Here is a 17,234-nt window from a genome sequence, read left to right as displayed (position 1 = left end):
TGCTCAGAGACTGTGAGTGTCGATTCAAGACTATCCTTCTTTCACTTTAGCACCCAGAAATATACCTTTGCTTCAGTTTGACTTGCCTGCCCACATTCCCGTCTCTTGTCACTGTTCTCTGAGAGAGATTTTCTGTTCTGTAAAGATATTTTCTTGTCACTTTCCTCTATCTGAGAGATGAGTTCTGTAGAGATAGCTTCTAAGCTGATGTGGGGTTTATTGTAGGGGTTGGATGGATAACTACCCGAAGCTGTCCAAAGCCTTATCCTGACTTGGAGTTCTTACTGCAGCAGAAGTTTGAGTGCTGCATTTTTTAGTACATTACAAAAATGTTGCTTCAAAGAGTGATAAACTTGTGGCCCAGATGGCTTTGTTTCTTTAGTCCTAAGGTCACATTTCCATCTGAGGAAGTGGCTCAACAGGCTTCATTTACCCTATTGGGTTCTATATACCCAAGAGGCCAGAAAATAATAACCATAAGTCACTATGTTAGCTAGATTGTCTTCCTGCAAACTTTTGGCAGCTGGAGTTGAAAATAGGGTTTAAAAATTCCACGGCAGTAGCAGGTGGGGTAAAGTAAAGAATCTCTGAATTTAAAAACTCCAGAACAGTACACTGCTTTTTAAAAAGAAGAGAGGATAAAATCAAAGGATGAAATTAGCTCTTAAAAAAATTCTTTTAATGCAAGTGCAAAAGTAAAATTCAGTAGAAGGGTGAGAAAATCAAGTTTAGGTAATCTCCCAAAACACAGAGTAAAAAGACAAAGAGACAGAAAATAGGAGACAGAAGAAAATGTGAAGGCTTTTCTAGGAAGTCTACAGTCCAAGTAACACAGCTGGGTAGTGCTGCCATCCCATCCCTAATGTTGCCCCCAAAGCACAGAGAAATAACTGCAGGCATTTTTCTTGCAATTTCTTCATATATTTTGAGATAAGTAAAAATTACAGTACTTTGAGAGTATACAAGGAATGAGAAAAGGAGCTTTGAGTAGCTAAAGAGAACAAAAGGAACTGGGAATGACCACAGAGTAAGTAAGTACATTTGCCTCCGAGAGAGTACTGAGCAGAGGTGCTGACGAGTTGTCAACAGAGTTTATTTTCACATTGCTCGAAAGGGCCTAGAGATGGAAATGAATACAGATGAGAGATGGGCTAAGAATCTAGTGTGGGAGTCAATGGGCTTCTCGGACTGATCGAAATGTGAATGAATGACAGTGTCACGAATGCTCAGGAATTTTTTAAAGCAGTAACTTGTAGGATTTTAAAAATGCAGGTTTCTCTCCATCTCAATATTCTGTAACTGTCCTTTCCAAAATGGGCATTGTTGAAGTATTGGAATACTTAGACAGTTAACCCAGCATAAATTTATCACTCTACTAACTGTGTAGGTAAAATGTCTTGTCATCTACCAAGCACCTTTTTAAGTCTGCAAAAGCGAAGCCAGCAGCCTTTTTACACTGAACAAAAAACCTTAAGCAGTGACTATTAGTGCCCCTCTCAGATTTGAGACAGGCAGAGCAGGTGCAAAAAAAAAAAAATGAGAAAAAGAAAGACAGAGAAGGGGAAAATGAATGTCCATTGTCAGCAAAATGAGATCGGAGGCTAAACAGGGGGGAAACTGACAAAAGCAGGAGGCTACCTACTCTGCAGTTATAAATCTTAAAAACAGCCATTTCTGCTAAGTTTAAGGTTCAGACAACCTAATTGGAGCTATCAGCTTCTATTACAGGAGGGTGTGGAAGATGCGAGGTGTATCACTCCAGGTTCTTGGTTGTAGGCAATAGAACCCACCTTTTTCTTAGTACCTTAAACAAAGGACTTCACTGGAGGTCACTCACCTCACTGAAGGAAGGCTGATGGATGAGACATGGATGACAGTGGAAACCAAGGCAATCAGTAAGGCCAAGAAGCTGAGCGACAACATGATCTTTTCAACAGCAGCCACAACAGCCTCCACAGGATGCCATCTGCTGCTGCTGGATGGCACAGTCTGCTCCAGATTCAGTCCTGAAAAAAGCATGTGATTAGCCAGGCCTAAGCCCAGGCCCGTGCCAGCAAATGGAGAATTGTCCACCTTGGCTTTCACGGTGGGAAAGGCATTGCACCAACTCCACACATGGTGGTGATTTTCCCGGACTACTATGAGGGCTAGATGCTGAGCCATCTCCAATGTGGCAAGTCCAATACACTAGGGTCAGCGAAAGGTGACTCTAAAGGATGCCAGTGGTGCTGGCTATGGGTTGGTTAGCACAGGCTGTGGTCTAAGGAGCAGCCATGGAGAGGCCACGACAAAGTGATTTGTTTCTTCCTATTTTTATGTAAAAATTATTTTTTTCACTATTTCCATTTTTTTAAATTTCAAAATATTAAGGGGGTGCAAATGTTTTAGGTTACATGGATCACTTGAGGCCCAGCTATAGGTGTGTCCATTACCCAAGTAGTGTTCATAGTACCCTTTAGATAGGTTTTTTCCCCCTCCTCTCCTCCTTCTCCCTCCCCGGTTGATTTCCAGTGAGCTCATCGATAGTTCCAATTTAATAGTGAGTACATGTGGTGTTTGTTTTTCCATTCTTGAGATACTTCACTTAGCAGAATGGTCTCTAGTTCCATCCAGTTTGTTGCAAAAGGTATTAATTCATCTTTTTATGGCTGAGTAATACCCCGTAGTATACATATACCACACTTTATTAACTCATGAATTGATGGGCACTTGGGTTGATTCCACATCTTTGCAGTTGTGAATTGTGCTGCAATAAACATTCGAGTGCAGGCATCTTTTTGATGAAAAGTCTTCTTTTCCTTTGGGTAAATACTCAATAATGGGATTGCTCGATCAAATGGTAGGTCTCCTTTTAATTCTTTGAGGAATCTCCATACTATTTTCCATAGAAGGTATAGGAATTTGAAGTCCCACCAACGGTGTATGAGTATTCCTTTCTCTCTGTATCCACACCAGCATCTATTGTTTTTTTTTTTTTTGGACTTTTTAATAAAAGCCATTCTGACTGGGGTAAGATGATATCTCATTGTGGTTTTAATTTGCATTTCCCTGATGACTAGTGACATTGAACATTTTTTCATATGTTTATTGGCCATTTGTCTTTCTTCTTTTGAAAAGCTTCTGTTCATGTCTTTTGCCTACTTTTTAATGGGGTTGTTTGTTTTTTTTCTTGGTGATTTGCTCAAGTTCTTTGTAAATTCTGGTTATTAGCTCCTTATCAGATGTGTAGCTTGTGAGTACCTTCTTCCATTCTGTAGATTATCTATTTGCTCTGTTGATTGTTTCCTTAGCTGTGCAGAAGCTTTTTTAGTTTAATCAAGTGCCATTTATTTATTTTTGTCATTGCCATGATTGCCATTGGGGTCTTAGTCATAAATTCTTTGCCTAAGCCAGTATCTAGAGGGTTTTTGCCTACATTTTCCTCTAGAATTCTTATGGATTCATGCCTTAGATCTAAGTCTTTTATCCATCTTGAATTAATTTCTCTGAGTGGTGAGAGGTAGGGGTCCTGTTTTGTTCTTCTGCATGTGGCTATCCAATTTTCCCAATGCCATTTATTGAATAGGGTGTTTTTCTGCCAGTGTATGTTGTCTGCTTTGTCAAAGATCAGTTGGTTGTAGATAGGTGGTTTTATATCTGGGTTCTCTGTTCTGTTCCCTTGCTCTATGTCTCTATTTTTGTACCAATACCATGCTGTTTTGTTTACTTTAGCCTTGTAGTATGGTTTGAAGTCTGGTAATATGATGCCTCCAGATTTGTTCTTTTTGCTTAAGATTGCTGTGGCTATTCAGGCTCTTTTCTGGTTCCAAATGACACATAGAATTATTTCCTCTAGATCTGTGAAGTATGACTTTGGTAATTTGATGGGAATTACATTGAATTTGTAAATCTCTTTGTGTAGTAAGAACATTTTAACAATGTTGATTCTGCCTACCCATGAACACAATATGTTTTTCCATTTGTTTGTATCCTCTGCAATTGCTTTACTCAGAATTTCATAGTTCTCCTGGTAGAGATCTTTCACTTCCTTGGTTAAGTATATTCCTAGGCATTTTATTTCCTTTGTAGCTATTGTGAATGGTATTGAGTCTTTGATTTGATTCTGGGCTTGACTACTATTAGTATATAGAAATGTTACTGTTATATGTACATTTATTTTATATCCTGAGACTTTGCTGAATTTATTTATCAATTCCAGGAGACTTTTAGCAGAATCTTTGAGGTTTTCCAGCTTTTCTAGATACAAGATCATATCATCAATAAAGAGTGATAGTTTGTCCTTTTCTTTCCCCATTTGGATACCCTTCATATTCTTCTGTTGCTGGATTGCTCTGGCTAGGACTTCCAGAACATTTCTGTGAATAGAAGTGATGACAGTGGGCATCCTTGTCTTGTTCCAGTTCTCAGGGAGAGTGCCTTCAGCTTTTCTCATTCAGTATGATGTTGGCTGTGGGCTTGCCATATGTGCTTTTATAATTCTGAGATATGTTCCTTTTGTGCCTAATTTGTTGAGGGTTTTTTATCATGAAAGGGTGCTGGATTTTGTTGAATGCTTTTCCTGTACCTATTGAGATGATCATATGGTCTTTGCTTTTGCTTTTGTTTATGTGGTGAATCACATTTTATTGATTTATGTATGTTGAACCATCCTTGTATCCCTGGGATAAAGTCCACTTGGTCCTGGTGGATTAATTTTTTGAAGTGCTGTTGAATTTGGTTTGCTGATATTTTATTGAGGATTTTTGCATCTGTATTCATAAGAGATATTGGTCTGTAGTTTTCTTGTTGTGTCCTTTCCTGGCTTTGGTATCAAGGTGATGCTGGCTTTGTAGAATGAGATGGGGAGGATTCCTTCCCTCTCAATATTACAGAATAATTTCTGTATTATGGGTACCAGATCTTCTTTGTAGGTATGATAGAATTTGGCTGTGAATCCTTCTGGTCTGGGGCTTTTTGGGGGTGGAGTTTTTTTTTTATTGTTATTACTGTTTTAATCTCACTGTTCATTATTGGTCTGTTCAGGATTTCTGTTTCTTCCTGGTTGATTCTGAGATGTTGTGTGTTTCCAGGAACTTTTCCATTTCCTCTACATTCTCTAGTTTATGTGCATTGAGATTTATGTAATATTCATGGATGATGTTTTGTATTTCTATGATATCAGTTGTAATGTCACCTTTTTCATTTGTTACTGAGCTTATTTGGGTCATTCCTCTTCTGTTCTTGGTTAATCTAGCAAGAGGTCTGTCAATTTTGTTTACCTTTTCAAAGAATCAACTTTTTGTCTTGGTAATCCTTTGTATTGTTTTTTTTTTGTTTTGTTTTGTTTTCCAGTTCATTTAGTTCTGCTCTGACCTTCATTATTATTTTTCTTCTGCTGGCTTTGGGTTTGGTTTGTTCTTCCTTTTCTAGTTCCTTTAGGTATGACCTTAGGTTGTTAGTGTATGATCTTTCTGTCTTTTTACTGTAGGCATTTAAGTATATGAATTTTCCTCTAAGGAATGCTTTTGCTGTGTCCTATAGATTTTGATAGCTTGTGTCCCATTTGTCATTCAGTTCAAAGAATTTTTTGATTTCCATCTTAATTTCATTCTTGACCCAATAATTATTTAGCAGCAGGTTGTTTAATTTCCATGACTTTGTGTAGATTTGGGTGTTTCTCTTATGATTGATTTCTAGTTTTATTCTGCTGTAGTCTGAGAAGTTACATGGTATGATTTTGATTTTTTTTTAATTTGTTTGGGCCTGTTTTGTGGCCTAAGATACAATCAGTCTTATAGAATGTCCCATGTGCTGCTGAGAAGAATGTGTACTCTGTAGTTTTGGGGTAGAATGTTCTATAAATGTTTGTTAGATCCATTTGCTTTAGAGTTTGGTTAAGTCCATTGTCTCCTTATTTATTTTCTGCTTTGATGACTTGTTGAGCTCTGACAGGGCATGTTGAGGTCCCTAGAAATTACAGTGGTGCAATTTATTTTTTTGCTTAGCTCTAGCTCTAGTAAAATTTGCTTTATGTATCTAGAAGTTCCTGTGTTGGGTGCATATATATTTAGGATTGTTATGTCTTCTTGCTGAATTGCTCTTTTTACCATTATCTAATGACCCTCTTTGTCTTTCTTTACCTTTGTTGTCTTGAAGTCAATTTTATCTGATATGAGAGTGGCTACACCTGGTCTCTTTTGATTTCCACTTGTACAGAATATTTTTTTCCATCTGTCACAATGAGTCTGTGTGTCCTTGTTTAAATGTGTTTCATGGAGACAGCAGATACTTGGGTTGTCTTGTCATGGCAAATCTCCTTGGTATTTGCTTGTCTGGAAAAGACTTAATTTATCCATCAATTGTGAAACTTAGTTTTTCAGGATACAACATTCTGGGCTGGAAATTGCTCTATTTAAGTTGATTAAAAATGAGGCCCAAATCCCTTCTGGCTTATAAAGTTTCTGCTGAAAGGTCTGCAGTTAGACTGATGGGTTTTCCTTTGTAGGTTATTTAATGCTTTTGTCTTGCTGCTTGCAGAATGTTCTCCTTCATTTTGACTTTGGCCAGGTTGATTACTATGTGTCTCAGAGATGACCTATTTGCTATGAATCTTCCCAGTGTTCAACGTCCATCTTGTATCTGTATGTTTGAATTTCTGATAATACCAGGGAAGTTTTCCTGAAATAGATTTTCCATGCTTTTAGTTCTTTCTTCTTCTCCCTCAGAGATACCTAGAATTTGAATGTTAGTTAGCTTCACAAAGTCACATATCTCTCTCAGTGATTGCTCAGACTTTTTTATACTCTTCTCTGCCTATTTGAATGACTGGGTTATCTTGAAAGCCTTGTCTTCAAGCTCTGAGATTCTTTCTTCTTGGTTTAGCCTATTACTAAAGCTTTCTGCTGTGTTTTGAAATTCCCTAAATGACTCTTTCATTTCTTAAGTTCTATTATATCCTTTTGCTAAATCTTTGTTGATTATTTTTGCTCTGCCATACTTGCACAGTTTTGCAACTGTATGAATGGGATTTACCCCTCCCCCTCAGGGTAGAGATTATAGTAAAAGGATAATCTGTGCAAAAAAGGTGGCCTTTCTTCAGGAAAATAAATGAGGACTGGACTCCGTTTGTTGTCTATCCAGCTTGGATCCTATTAATGACATTATGGCCAGCATCTTCAGTTCCCTCCAGTCACCACTCCTCCATTCAAACCTCCCCATTTCTGGTCGCACCTATTGCTGTGCGCTCCTGATTGCTCTCCAGTCTCTCCATCCCTGGAATGTGTTCCATGCCACTGCCAGCAGGACTTCTGTGTGTGCCTGGGTAGGGGTGGAGGCAGGGGCAGGGGCAGGGCCTGAAATCCAGCCCTTGTCCCACTGGGTTGAAAAGCTATGTCTGCCCAGGAGGAGCACCTGCCTCTAGTCAGCACAAAGACACCATATGGGCTCACAGAGAACCTGGCTGCCAATGTGACCTTTCTAAAATATTTGACGATCTTATTCTTCTACATATAATAATACCTTTCAGTGGGTCCTATTAGCTAAAGTCCAAGCTCCTCAGCATGGACTCCAAGTAAACCCTCTAAGACCTAGCCAGCCTGTCTCACTAGCCTTTTGATAAGAGTGGCCATATAATTTATTGTTCAAATAGGAACACTTCTGCAAGACAGGAAGAGCTATTAATAATTATACCAGGACAGTAAACTGAGACTACCTGGGCACCTATCTGTAACCTACCATTCTACACCTTGGTTTCTTTCACTGTAGTAGTACCAAACTGCTGGTAGTTACCCATGTACACCTTGTAATTTCCAGATCAAGAGATTTGGATAGAGTTATTTTGACGACCTTGTTGTGAATCTAAGGACATACTGACTCCTTTTTCTGATTAAACATTAAAAGATGAAATCAAAACATCCTCAAGGTCAAAATGCCAAGACCAAAATCATCACGGCCTAAACAGTGATATTAAAACATCAAATTCTTGTTATTCTATGTTTCTGGGTTACTTGTTCATAGTACTTTTTCTCCTTAAAGCATCTATTCTCTCTTCCTCAGTTTTCTGCCTTTCCCTGGTTTATTTCCACTTATTTTTCAATGCATCACAAGGACTATCTATTCCAATTATTCTTCCCTGACACTCCTGGATGGGCTCAGTGCTCATCATCTTGTTTCCACAGCACCCTGTATATACCTTCTTTATTGTACCTAAAAAAAAAAATTCATGAAAGTTAACTTTTCAGGCCTGCCTTGCCTACAAGACTATTAGTTCCTCAAGGCAGGAACCCTATCTTTAAAATTAATCTTTGTATCATCAGTGCCTATCACAGTGCTTCACAAATAATAGAATCTCAATAAATATTTATTAAAATGGATGAATTTGAACTCTTTGTTGTAATATGAAATTAAATGTTCCTGTCCTTTATTTATCTCCTAGGGAATTTCTTAGGGTACTAGTGAAGATTTGTACATACTTAGAGCTTTCAGGGGGCTAACTTTTGGTGTATTGAAGTTGTAGAGCCTATTGTTAATTTATTTTTTATACTGTAGAATCATTTAAGAGGAAAATACATACCCATAATATTCATATATGTTCTGCTGAAAGTATGAACAGTGATGTGTTAAACTTCAGTTTGTCATGCCATAACCAAAATTGTTCTGAGAATACTGGAAGAGTTATTCTTATTTAATGCAATGAAGGGTCATTAAACCCATTACATAATAGTGTTCCATTCTTGCCTTATTTTCAAAACTCTCTGGTGTCAGTATTTTGAGTGAAGGTACTCAATGTTATTCCGATACTAAGTGTTTGTTTTACAAGTCTAATGTATTCTTTTTCCATTTCTCTAGAATGTTTCAGACGTTTAAAGAATGGTTCTGGTTGGAAAGATTCTGGCTTCCTCCAACAATAAAGTGGTCAGATCTTGAAGATCATGATGGACTCGTCTTTGCAAAACCTTCTCATTTATATATGACAATTCCATGTGCTTTTCTGTTTATGATTATCAGACATTTATTTGAAAAGTAAGTAGTATTTGCATGTCTTTTTTCCCCATTCCTCTTCTTTGCTCCAATGCTAGAATAATAGAGTCTTAGACTTGGTGAGATCTTTAAAGAATCTGTTGTTCAGAGATTGCCACTAATGGGCTCCAGATTCTTGGGGGGGATTAAAGAAATCAAATGCACTTCCAATGTTTTCTATAGGCTAAATAAGAAAAAATTATTAAGAGAAACATGAGTCCCCTTGAGTGTTTTAGTTTTACAGTGAAAAAAAATTGAGATAAAGAGAAGTTAAGGACCACAGAGCTTATTAGTGTCAATGACAATGCAGGAAGCCAGTTCATCTCCCATGCTTCCATGGTGTCTCACAATGCATATGTACTCCCAGAAAGGCAGCACTAAAAGAGTTCAGATGCATTATCATTCTATAATGCCTACACAGTAACAAAAATGGCTCATTAAAGACCAAACCAAATATTTCTGTATAGCATAGTTTATTTTAAAGGTTTATTTAAAGGTTTAATAGCTGCCCTTTATTCCAAAGTATAAAGAAATTAAAGAAAAAATATGTTTACTTTCTCAGGAAAAGGAAATTTGTTTTCTTTTTCTCTTTGATTTAATTTAAATAGATATCATTTCCAACCTTTTTATTAAAATTGTACTAGTGTTATGATAACAGTAGATAAATGTTCATCTATAATCTCTGTAGTTGCTTTTATTGAAAAAAACTGTTATTAGCACATTAATTCATTTGGAGCAAAAAGAATATTCAAATGTCAAGCGTTGGAAAAACTTAAGACAAAATCTGGTAAAGATCATTTTGTCCAAGACTAACTGTAATGCAGATCATATGTTTATAACCATTTGCAGGGTCCTTATCTTAAGAGTTAGTTTGACCAACTCTGTTTCGTGAACTCTCCAAAACGGTTTTTGTACGAATAACAACTTCACTTGGGCCAAAAATGTGCTATTGCTATTGGGAGGGAGAGGAAGGCCCCGGATACCACTAAACCCTAGCTGAGAGCATTTGAAAATATACTTCCTTTTTGAAAGTTAATTCTATTTTTTACTCACATATTTGGATTTGTCAATGAATGCATAAATAAATAAAGTACAGTTTACCGCTGTACTTCAAAATTATCAAATTACTCTTTATTATCCTGAAATATTTGCTTTTCTTGCATTGTGTCTGGTGATCTTGGAATTTGGCATCCAGGTCTACTACTTATTTCTGTTGCAGATTTCCTACTTTTCAGTGCACAGCTCCATTTTTCACAGTTTGGCCAGGACTGTGAGCTAGAATATTCTTTTGGTTGCCAAAGCAGCACAGCTGTGGAGGACAGCTTGTCATGGCTCGGTCTTGGCCTCTACAACAACAATCAGGAAAGAATCCAGTCCTCTTTTAATCCCTAGGACCATTGTTGCTTCTTCTCAAGGAATTAACTATAGTCTATATCTTTTCTATCTCCGTATGACTTTAATTCCCAATAACTCACCCTTGGCTTTTTCCATTTTGTGACACTACAGAAAACTATGTGTTGCTCCACTAGCTTTGTATCTCTTTTAATGCAATAGAAGGAAGGAAATTTAACAGGGAGAGAAATAATACTTTTTAGAGTATAAGTTTATATTTTTTCCCAGACTTCTATTATCATATGTAGTAGATTAAACCATTTATATCATAAATAAAATATTACTTATACCTTGCATTTGAATAAGAACTTATAGTTTAAGCGGTATATAAAATCACAAGTGGTGTGATGTCAGTCTGCACATGAGGAAATGAGAGGTGCATGACCTGGCCAAGGTCACACAGCATATAAGAGAATGTCAGGGACTTGAACCCACGTGCTATGACTCCAGGTTCAGGATTGTTGTTTTTTTATTTTCTCACTATATCAGGACTTCTTGGACATTCACAGTGAAATACTACTGATGGAAGAAGAGAGTAAATGAATATCTCTTGGAAATATAGAAGACATAGGTTAAAGAGATGATAGCAAATGTGAAATTTTTTGAACTATCTTAAAAATTCACGTCAATTTGATATTATGTTTCAGCATATCCTATGATATATTTACCGCAAGAAAGCGTCCTTCTTTTGTCCTAACTATACTTATGCTTCTCATTTTGTGAAGTAACCAAGGGTTGTGATTTGGCTGGCTTGTTGTCCTTTAGTACTAACCAAGAGAGATCAGGAAGTAACGTCCCTTCCTAGAAAAGCAAGAATGGAGAGACAGAACACCAAAGGAACAAAGGGGCAGATAATTTGAAAGTGACTGACACTTGCATTGTATTTAGAATTTCCTTTCCTTGAAAGTTTTAGTTTGTGGCTTATGTTATGATTTTATTTGGTGGGCGGCAACTAGCAGTTTATAATTAGTTTATCTTCTATGTATTCTTTTATGTATCTGAAACGGGATTTAAAGGAGATCTAAGCTACTCGAGTTTCAACACTTGTAGAACAAACAAATTGTTTCAGAGTAAATTCTGGTCCCAGAAGATCCAAGGCAAGGGTAGGGTGTAGGTGGTAAAAATCAGAAAGTCACCTTTTTTCTTTTACTTAATTATACGGTAAATAGATTATGCACACTAGACTTAATTTTTATCTGAGATCGGTATTGCTCCAGATACTTTGTTCTCACATAAAAACCCTCTGAAAAATTCTGCTCACAGAGCCTCTGAATCGTTCAGAACTGTGAATCAATTTTATACCAATAGGCTATAGTATCTATTTAGGAGAAGTATTTAAACTTAGCATGCTTAATGTCTGCCTAGGGATACATTCCTTTTATTCTATAAAAAATATTGAAAATAAAGGGGGATGTGGGATTTCTGGGCTTTTGGCTCCCAAGTAAATGATGGGGTGCTGGACAAAGAGGGGGCTGTCTGGGAGTCTGGATGGGGCTGTCTGAAGTCTCAGTTCTGCAATAGTAGCAAACCCAGTGGACTCATTCCCTGGTAATTAACCTAACTTTGAACCATTTACGTGGGAGCAAAAGTTCACCATTCCTTTTTCTTCCTCTTGGACTATTTTTTTCTATTCCATATCAATAAAATGAAAGTTTAGTCAAGCAAACCTCAAAGGTCTCTTCTAGGGCTGGGACTTACAATTTCTCTTCTCTTTTCAGTTCAGTTTATCAAATGTTTACTGTGCTGCTTTCTTCTCTCTTTTTTAAAAATAGATTTTTAATTCAGTGCCTATTCTATTTATCTACCTTTATATTAAGTAAGGTGATTGATTTCCTAGATTTATTTGAAAAGGAGGGATAGAAATGAATTAGATTTATATTTATATACTTCCTCTGTTCTATTAAAAATGTTATTTCTGTCCTTGAAGCTAATGACGAGGACTATATTTCTTTTTCTTGTTTAAATTAATGATTTTAATATATATTTGTTCCTCATATCAGCAAGTATGTTATGGATGTGTGTATTTATCTACATGTGTATACTTATCCATATACTTATTCTCATATGACCCTCTACAGAAGAATGTTATTCTTCATTTGGCTTTGAGATTAGTTTTATTTGTTTACTGTATAAATATTCTTTGGTTAAATTATACTTTGATTTTTTCTAATTTCTTCATTTCTAACATTTGAGGAGGTAGCATTGAGTGAAAGTGACTGAAAATACTACCGTATGAAACCATTTCATATTTGTGTTATTCTACTAGTAAAAACAATGCGTGTTTTCTCCACTAAAATTTTTCAAATAGTAGGTTGAATAAATGAACCAATTTCATTATTTATACAAAACCCTATCAAATATACTTTGTTGTGATTTAGTTAATTGTAAGTATATCTTAGTTTTGGGAGGTATTTTTGGACTTTTACTGCAAAGGGGAAATTAATTAATAATATTGCTCAAATCATAGCATGCTGTTTTTTGTCTGTATAAGAGCACTTTTGAGGGATTGATTTGAATAACTTTTTCATTAATTACCTTTTATTTCCATTCCCTACTCCCTTTCCTCTCCCTGCTGTGTTCTGTATATTTGGTGATTTTTTTATTTGTGTGACCCAGTGAAATAATGCTTTATGTACATATAATGTTAGTTGACATAAATGGTATAACGTTAAGACCTCATTCTCTTTCTTCTTTTTAAAAATTTAGCACTGTTTTATGAGTTATTCACATTGCTCTGTGTACATCTGGTACGTAATTAGCTTATTTTTATGTCTCTAAACTGTATGGGCCATTTTAAGGGAACTTAGTTCATCTGAAAGTTGGACTTTCAGATTTTACATTTTATCAGATTAGCTGAGAAAAGTTTTTATTCAATTTCTATTGATATAAAAAAATGAATTGACAAACTAAATGATCATTCATAACTAAAATTTTCAGCATTTAATTAAACACAGAAACTCTTCTAAATAAGTACTGGAATAGACTGACCTGGCACATGATACAGCCTTTGTCAGAACTGAAGGAAGAATAGGGATACATCATTATTTAAAAAAAATCAGCTTTATTGAGGTTTGGTTTACATACAATAAACTTTATCCAAAATTTGATGCATTTTGACAAATGTATACAGTTGTGTAATCGTTGCTCTGATTATGATATTGATTTCCATTAGCTGGAAAATTTTTTTATAACCTTTTCAGTTAAAACTCTCCCTACCCATTAGCCTCTGGCAATCACTGATCTGCTTTCAGTTATTATAATTTTGTATTTTCTAGGATTTCCTATAAATGAAATCATATAGATTATGTCTGACTTCTTTCATTTAGCATTAGCAACCACAATGAAATGAAATTAGAAGTCTATGACATAAGGAAATTGAGAAATTAACAAATATGTGGAAATTAAATATTAAATAACGCATTTCCAAATAACCAGTCAGAGGAGAAAGCACATGGTAAATTTGGAAACACTTGAGATGAATGAAAAAGAAAACATCCTGAAACTTATGGAATGCAGCAACAGTAGTGCTTGAAGGGAAATTTATAGGTATAAATACCTATATTCAAAATGATGAAAGCCCTCAAATCAATAATCTAAACTTCCACCTTAAGAAACTAGAAACACAAGATCAAACTAAACTTAAAGCAAGCAGACATTAGGAAATAATAGAGATTAGAGTAGAAAATCAACAAAACCCACTGCATACCCAATGGTATTGTTGAGACTGATAATACCAAGCATTGGCAGGGATATGAAGTAACTGGAACTCTAACATATTATTGGCAGGACTGCAAAATAATGCAGTTTCTCATAAATCCCATCAACCCCATTCCTTGGTATTTACCCAATATTCATGCCATTTTTTATACATTAGAACTTGAAATAGGAACATAATAATTTCTTTAAGATAATATCACCAAACAAAACTTTTTCTGACAAAACTTTTATTTATTTAATTCCTTGGAGTCTTAAAAATAAAATTGTAAGTAGAATGGCTTATCCTCATTCCTAAATATTGTATATAAATACATTTGGGTTAACATAAAATGAATTTTATAATTGTGTGAGTGTTTTATTTTATGTTTTAAAATTATTGCTTGTATATAAGGTCTGAAAACTTTCTCCCCTTGAACTTTTGAGAGGCAGATGTTGGCTATTGGTAGCCCCAGTGACAATATGAACAAATGATTGATCTTCCACTGGAAACCTACAGTTACAGCTCGAGTTTTCTGATGTCATTGTGGATTCATTCCTAGATTTTGAGTTAACTTTCTTTTCATGTTTCTGTAGATTTGTTGCTTTACCTCTAGCAAAAACATGTGGCATTAAAGATACAGTTCGAAAAGTTATACCAAATACCATCTTAGAGAATTTTTTCAAACATTCCACAAGGCAACCATCACAGGTAAGTACAAATTCTTTGCTTTTGGATTTAAAAATCTTCTTTCTTAATGGCTCAGTCATCTATGGCTTACCTTGTCTGTGCAAGAAATCTATTTCAGTTGACCAGCAAATGATGTGATTCACTTAGATTTTTTTTTGTTCTATTGACAGATTATTGTTCTGTTGACAGAATCCCAGGTATAAAATAAATTACAAATACATATTATAATATAAAATAACAAATGTTAATAGTTGAACTATTTTGTTCAACTATAGCATTCAGCACTAACAATCAATGCCATGATTTGAGTATAAGGATCAAAATTTAACTTTTAATGGTAAGATATATACAAAGTATATACTGATGAAGAAAGATCATTTTTAGAGCATAGAAGCCCATATCTGACACGTTTGATGATGGTGGCACCATCCAAATACATTATACACATTATGAAACTGTCTATTGGGGTCGCTTTCATGAGTAGGACTCTTATTCAAGGCCTCAAAGTACTTAAAAATATGTTTTGCCCCTGGCTACTCTCCAGAGATAAATTTTTTAAGAGAGTCAGAGTTCTCTTCCCAATATAAAGTGTTTGCCATTAATGTTGTAGTGCACTGCATGTTTATATAGCATGGGAAAAGTTTTTAATCTAATAGTTAAAAAAATAGTGTCCAGGTAAGTCTAGTGTTCACTCCAGTCTCATTATGCTTCCTTAGTTAAAATGACAGATAGAACAAAACTCTAAAGGTGGCACAACCTCTATATCTATATAGACATCTATCACTAGTAATTTTAAGAATCAAGTGTATATTCTTACGCAGTTTAGGATAGATTTTTGAGGGTCCTGAACTCTGTTTGCTGGGTTAAGTTGTATGCACTATGACTATTGCTCTGTTGTTCTGGTGGGCTCTCTGCACATGAAAGCATGTTGGGGTTTGACTGCCTGGCCTAGCATGAAGCATAGTGTCCAGGATTGTTCATGGCTGGCCAGAGCTGTCTCCAGCTTGTTCTACCCTCAGCTTCTGTATTTGACTGCTTCTTAAAAACGGGGACAGTCTGACAGGCCATCTTCACATGCTTTTTATTTCTGTGTGCTTTAAATGACTACAGTCATTCATCTAAATACTTTTGTTAGCACTGGTGGTGATAATGCCTATGCATCATTTTACATGTTTCACAAGGGAAATTAGTTAGCTGTGTTTATGACAAAATGAAGCTCTTTCAGGGAGTCCTTATTATCCTTCTCTGTTTGGGAATAACTAATGATGGCAATACCTTGTATAAAATGTGAAGAACAGTACTATACTATCAGTTATTTGCTATATTTTCTGTACCCAAGAGCTTCAAGTCAGCTTTTCAGGTATTTAAAATAATCTGGAAAATTTGGTCCTTATCAAGTTTCCCTGCTGTAGAGAGAAAATGGCCATGTGACAGTTAAAGGAAAACTGAGAAAAACTGAAAGAGATTTAGAGGGTGGGTAATCTTTCTTCATGACTAAGAAGAGGAAACTAAGACCCAACCAGGGAGAATGGGCTGTCATGCAGCTCATTAGTGGCTGAATTCAAAGCTGGAACCTGGCCCATACTTCCGGTCCAGAGCTCTTTCTACTACACTCCAGTGACTTCTTTATCTGTAAATAGAATGTTAAAAATAATTTTTAAAGACTGGAGCTATGTTTGTAGTAATTGCTGTAACTCAACTGATATTACAGTATAGCTTAATGTAGACATAACTTGGACATTTGCATCCAGTAAGAGAAAAAAGTGTTATACATCACCCCCAAAGTATTAGAAAGCTTTACCTACTGAACCAAGAAGGTGAAAGAAAATAGTTAAGATTCCTAAATTATATTGTTTTTAGTTTATAAAATTGAGGCATCATTTGTATAGCAGATCAAGATAACAAGTTGGCCAGTAAAATGCTCACAGCTTAAAAATACTAGAACTTAGGAAGATAGAATATAATAGAGGAGGGCAAAGTTCATGACCTAATAGTAATTTCCGATGTGGCAACAAACTCATCTCACAATAGTACCACATGCTAACTTGGCCAATGTCATACAGGTATCATTTTGCTTAATTTATGGCTGATGTAATAAGACAAGTTGCTGGGTGGATAAAAAAAAGTTTTGTGCTGATTCAAGTTATGGGTATCACCACTAAAAGTAAATATTCTAAACCTATAATGGCAGAACACTGTGTTGGTAATACATGTAGATAATACCTGGCTTTATTAAAACAATTGAGTACACAGATCCCAGTTTGCTTTTTCACCTGCTGTAGATTACACTATTGAAAACAAAAACATTTCAGTGTATACCATATCGAGTGTGGGCTGGTTAGCACAGAAGGGCTTAACATGGTACTGATTAGGCTGTTCGCTTAGATCTCTAATGTCTAGCACAATATCTGAAAGAAGTAGGTACCAATTAATAGTTGCCAACTTGATCTCCTCAAAAAAC

The 17,234-nt window shown here is 35.7% G+C and overlaps 1 protein-coding gene across 1 annotated transcript in view; it reads left to right on the top strand.

The window, feature by feature from the left end:
- Positions 1-8,827: 8,827 nt before the first annotated feature.
- The window catches only part of CERS3 (ceramide synthase 3), a 58,952-nt gene continuing 50,545 nt past the window's right edge, over positions 8,828-17,234 (top strand). Inside the window, exons 1-2 of the mRNA XM_045560632.1 lie at positions 8,828-9,000; positions 14,680-14,794. Coding sequence (XP_045416588.1) covers positions 8,828-9,000; positions 14,680-14,794 — 288 coding nt within the window. The remainder of the gene's footprint in view (positions 9,001-14,679; positions 14,795-17,234) is intronic.

This window comes from Lemur catta, chromosome 9 (genome assembly GCF_020740605.2).
Source record: "Lemur catta isolate mLemCat1 chromosome 9, mLemCat1.pri, whole genome shotgun sequence".
Lineage (NCBI taxonomy): Eukaryota > Metazoa > Chordata > Mammalia > Primates > Lemuridae > Lemur > Lemur catta.
Note: the sequence above shows the minus strand (reverse complement) of the source record. Positions and strands in the feature narration are given on the sequence as shown.